General features: G+C 71.0%; 2 protein-coding genes across 2 annotated transcripts in view; both read left to right on the forward strand.

Moving 5' to 3' along the window:
• Positions 1–1,735, forward strand: part of CUNH17orf53 (chromosome unknown C17orf53 homolog) — a 2,469-nt gene extending 734 nt beyond the window's left edge. The window contains exons 2-9 of the mRNA XM_021383619.1: positions 1–115; positions 238–324; positions 416–556; positions 637–745; positions 837–922; positions 1,002–1,109; positions 1,188–1,389; positions 1,487–1,735. Of these exons, the coding sequence (XP_021239294.1) occupies positions 1–115; positions 238–324; positions 416–556; positions 637–745; positions 837–922; positions 1,002–1,109; positions 1,188–1,389; positions 1,487–1,554 (916 nt within the window). The 3' untranslated portion in view covers positions 1,555–1,735. The remainder of the gene's footprint in view (positions 116–237; positions 325–415; positions 557–636; positions 746–836; positions 923–1,001; positions 1,110–1,187; positions 1,390–1,486) is intronic.
• Positions 1,736–1,844: 109 nt separating this feature from the next.
• On the forward strand, positions 1,845–4,860 carry ASB16 (ankyrin repeat and SOCS box containing 16; the record flags this gene model as incomplete). Its single annotated transcript, XM_021383621.1, is given in 4 exon segments — positions 1,845–2,335; positions 2,897–3,164; positions 3,765–4,257; positions 4,747–4,860. Coding segments are annotated over 4 exon segments (1,179 nt in total), but the record flags the coding sequence as incomplete, so codon positions are not given.
• Between the last annotated feature and the right edge of the window lie 53 nt (positions 4,861–4,913).

A 4,913-nucleotide genomic window follows, 5' to 3' on the forward strand; every position in this document is an offset into this window, starting at 1 on the left:
CGTGGTGCAGCTGGTGGCGGCCGCCAGCAGAGCCCCCCCCGCCGCCCCCCGCCCCACGACGAAGGGGAAGAGCCGCCGCTTCCCGGGCCCCGCGGGGCTCCTCCCGCAGCAGCAGGTGGGTGCCGAGGGGCTGTGGCCGTGGGGTCCCCCCCCCGGTGCTGCTTTGCCCCCCAGCGATGTGGGGCTGCCCGTGAATTCGGAGCGCAAACGCGTTTTCTCTTTTCCGCCCCCCCCAAGCACCTCGGGAAGCAGCACCTGGAGCAGATCCTCGTCCCGACCCCCACGGCGCCGGTTCACGGGGCTGTGGCCAAGCTGCGGGCGGAGGTGAGCCCCTTCCCCGCTCCGTGGGGCGCACGCAGCCCTCGGGGGACGCGGGGGGGGGGGGGGTCTGAGCGCTGCTCTGCCGCACCCCCAGGAGCTGCCCAGCTCCCCACCGCCCGCAGAAGAGGATTTCGGGAAGGGCCCCTGGCTCACCATGAAGATGGAGCTGGGTCTGGACGAGAGGGACCCCGGCTGCTTCCTCAGGACCTACAGCGTGGTCATGGTGCTGCGCAAGGTGAGCGCGGCCCCCCCTGCTCCCCCCCCCCTGCAGGGGCTGCCGTCGGGGATGCGGTACAAGGAGGTGGGTGCGTGCAGGCAGCGCTGAGGCAGCTCCCGAGGAACAAGGTGCCCAGCATGGCCGTGATGATCAAGAGCCTGAGCAGGAGCAGCGTTGACGCCGGGGCTGTGTTCCGGGACCCGACCGGTGAGCGCCCTCAGGGCCCATCCTTGTCGTCCCCCCTCCCCCCCGCCCCCCCAAGCTGTGCTCCCCGTAACGCTCCCGTCCTCGCCCGCAGGGGAGATGCAGGGCACGGTGCATCGCCTGCTGCTGGAGGAGCGGCAGAGCGAGCTGAAGCCCGGTGCTGTGCTGCTGCTGAAGCAGGTGGGAGGCGGGGGGGGGGCAGCCCTTGGGGCACCGTGGGCTCTGAGCTCTGCCCCAACCCGCGGCTCTGCCCTCCCAGGTGGGCGTCTTCTCCCCCTCCCACCGCAACCACTACCTCAACGTCACCCCCAACAACCTGCTCCGGATCTACGTGCCCGAGCCCGACGCTGGCCTCTCGCAACCGGAGGTGAGCTGGGGGCGAGCAGGGAAGGACGGACCCCCACCCCCCATTGCAGGACTTCCAGCAGCTCAGGTTTTTTTGCAGGTCCCCACCCCGGCCGCGTTATCCCAGGAGCATTCTGCCCCGATCCCCCACCACATCCCTGCGCACGGGGACAGGGAACAGCTGAGGACGGGCGGCCCTGATGCACAGCAGCCGCCCAAAGGCCCCTGGCTGCACCCACAGAGCAGGGAGCGCGGGCAGCGGGAGCCCCCAGGGAGCGGCGGCTGCGACACGACCGACTTGGGTGAGGACCGAGCCCTGCACCCACGGGGAAAGCTCCCAGAGCCCCTTCTTGTGTGCGGCCACGCGCTGACACCTTCCCTGTCCTTCCCCTCCTGCAGATGACCTGGACTGGCTGCTGCGAGAGCTCCCCGAGGATTTCTTCTCGGCCCAGTCTGACTGCAGCTGAGCGTGGGCGCCGGGCCATGCTGCTCCCAGCAGGCAGCTGCTGCTCCGGCCGCGTCCCGTCCCTCTGTGCCTTTGCTCTGGGGCTGGGGGCACTGGGGAGCCCTGCACAGAGGGGGCTCCGGCCCCCACCTCCCCCCTGCCCCCCAGCACCCAAACCCACATTAAAGGGCTGTTGGCTCTGCTCTCCTCTTGCACCTCTGGTTCATTCCACCCTCAGCCCCAAACCCTTCACATGGGGCTTCCCCACTGCGCCCTGCACCCACAAAACCAATTCTCCCCGCCAGATTTGACACCGCACCCACCCCCAGGTTACGCTCCCTGCCACCCTCCCTTCCCCCCACCCCCCCAGCCAACGTGACTCTGTTTACCGTGTTTATTTATAGGGCCGCGCTCTGGGTGCGGGATGAAGCAGGAGCCCTATTTATAACCCCGACCCCACTTGCAGGACGCGGCCCCCGGGGGCTGCAGCGCCCACCCCATGGCCCAGGAAACCTTCGCCTTCTCCTCGTCCGCTCTCCGCTCGCTACGGGCTCAGCGGGAGCTGCTGGAGCTGGAGGAGCAGAGAAGGGCCCTGGCCCGGGAGTCGGCCGCGCGCCGCCTGCTGCCCCCCATCCCCCGCCCCCCCCTCGCCCGGCGAGCACGGTGCTGCCGGGACCCGGCGGTGCACAATGCTCTGTACGCCGGGGACCTGCAGCGCGTCCAAGGCATCTTCCGGGACGAGAGCACCGCCAACATGGTGCTGGAGACGGTCAGCGAGGAGCTGGTGTGGTCACCCGAGCAGGGTACGGGGCTGGGGGGGTGCTCATGTGCTGCTCATGGGGGGCTATGGAGGAGGGGGGCGGGGTGTAAGGGTTCCCTCATTTTGGAAGAGGCTGAGGGAGGGGGCCCTGATTTTGGAGGGATGAGTCCCCTCGTTTCAGAAGGGGGGGATCTGTAATTTTGGAAGGGGTCGGGGAATTTGGGAGGAGGGGCCTTGGTTGGGTAAGGAGGGGCCCAACCCTCGCGGGGGAGGCGCTGGTTTTGTAGGAGGGGTCCCTACATTTGGAAGGGGGGCTCTGAATTGGGAGGGGTGCATAACAGCGGAGGGGGGAGATGCTCGTTTTGGGGAGGGGGCAAACTTCGGAAGGGGAGGCCCTCATGATAGAGGGGGGGCCCTTCCTCTGGGGGGGGGCTTCAGTTCTGGAAAGGGGAGAGCAGAGCCCTGAGCTCCTCCGTGGGGAAAAATGGGGAGGATGCGGGGGTTTCCGCTCCCCATGGGCGATGCTGGGGACGAGGGGGCTCGCGCCGCCCCTCGGGGGCTATGGGCGGGGGGCTGCCCCCCCCAACACGGCCCCTCCCCGCAGGGCTGTGGGTGCTGAGCCCCCGCACGCAGCAGACATCGGCGCTGCGCATCGCGGCCGCCCGCGGCTACGAGGAGTGTGCCCGGCACCTGCTGCTGCGCGGGGCGGAGGTGGACGCCGTGGTGGGGGGGCGGGGGGCTCTGCACGACAGCGTGGCCGCCCCCCGGCCCGCCTGCACCCGCCTGCTGCTGGCCTTCGGGGCCGACCCCAACCTGCTGAGCTCCGACGGCAGCGCCCCGCTGCACCTCTGCACCGCGCCCGACAGCCTGCAGTACGCCCCGCCCCCCACCGCCAAGCCCCGCCCCCAGCACCAAGCCCCGCCCCTCATCTGCATGCGGGGCCCCGCCCCCCGTGCCACCCCTCCTAGGCACCTCCCACGCAATCTGCATGTTAAGCCCCGCCCAGACGAGGCGATAGGCCCCACCCATCGATTTGCATATCTTGCCACGCCCCCCACGATCGCCACGCCCACGCTCTCACACCTGCGCTCCAGGTCACTTTGACCGTATGGCCACGCCCACTCTCAAAGCCCCGCCCACCGCCCCTCCTGCACCCCCAGGCCTCGCCCACACACTGAAGCCCCGCCTTCCGCAAGCCACGCCCACATTTACCTTCCTCATTTGCATGAGAGGCTCCGCCTCACGCTCGAATTCCCATTGGCTCCCCGCAACAAGCCACGCCCCAAATAGCGCAAACCCAACCTAAAGCCCCGCCCCCTCACGCTAAGCCACGCCCCAATAGAGCCACGCCCATCGCCCATCCCCGCCCGCAGCGCCGCCCCGCTGGCTGGGACCGCCCCCGTGGGTGGGGGGTGCGGGGCGATCCGTGCCGGGAGCCGGGGGTCTCACCCCGCCCCACGCCCGCCCCGCAGGTGCGCGGAGCTGCTGCTGGCCCACGGGGCGCGGGTGAACCTGGCGACGCGGGATCGGGCCCTGACGGCGCTGCACGTGGCCGCGGGCCGGGGGCTGGCGGCGCACGTGGGGCTGTACCTGCGGCACGGGGCCGACCCCGCGCTGCGCAGCCGCCAAGGGGAGACCCCTCTGAACGCCGCCTGCTCCGGCGCCGAGCGGCCCCGCGAGGGGCCCGCGTTCTGCCTGGTGGCCGAGCGGCTGCTGGCGGCCGGCGCCGACCCCGCGGCCGCGGGGCGGAAAGGCCACACGCCCCTGCACAACGCCTGCGGCAACGCGCAGCACGGGCTGGCGCGGCTGCTGCTGCGGCACGGCGCCGACCCCACCGCCCCCAACGGAGCCGGGGACACCCCCATGGACTGCGCCCTCAGAGCCGTCCCCGAGTACCGGCGGCACTGCCCCGAGCGAACCATCGCGCTGCTGCTGGAGCACGGCGCCGGGCCCGTGCGGCCCAAGGTGGGGGACGGGGGGGGACACGGGGACGTGGGGACGTGGCATCCGTGCGCCATAGGGACGCGGGACCACTGCGAGCTGGGGATGGGGCAGTGATGGGACATGGGGACGCGGGGCGGTGGGACACGGGGACGCGGCATTGGTGGGACGCGGAGACATGGGACCAGTGTGACAAGGGGCCAGTGTGACAGAAGGGCATCACCTGGGCGTGACACGGGAACCCAGCACAGGTGTGACACGGGGATGTGACATTGATGTGACATGGGACTGGTGGGACGTGGGGACACGGGGTGGTGTGACATGGGGATGTGGCATCCGTGCGCCATAGGGACACGGGGCCACTGTGAGCTGGGGATGGGGCAGTGATGGGACACGGGGACACGGCATCGGTGGGACGTGGGATGTGGCATCGTTGGGCCGTGGGGACACGGGGCGCTGTGGCAGGGGACGTGGCACTGTTTGTGACCCGGTGCCGCGTCCCCGCGCCGCCAGATGCTGAAGTTCTGCTGCGCGCACCCCCCGGCGCTGGAGCTGCTGCTCAACGCCTACGACCGCGTCCCCCCCGCCGACACGTGGCTGGAGGCCGTTCCGCCGGAGCTGTGGGAGGTGAGGGGACGCGGGGCTGACGCGGGGGCGACCCGGCCCCCCCCCGCCCCGGC

This window comes from Numida meleagris, unplaced genomic scaffold (genome assembly GCF_002078875.1).
Source record: "Numida meleagris isolate 19003 breed g44 Domestic line unplaced genomic scaffold, NumMel1.0 unplaced_Scaffold447, whole genome shotgun sequence".
NCBI lineage: Eukaryota > Metazoa > Chordata > Aves > Galliformes > Numididae > Numida > Numida meleagris.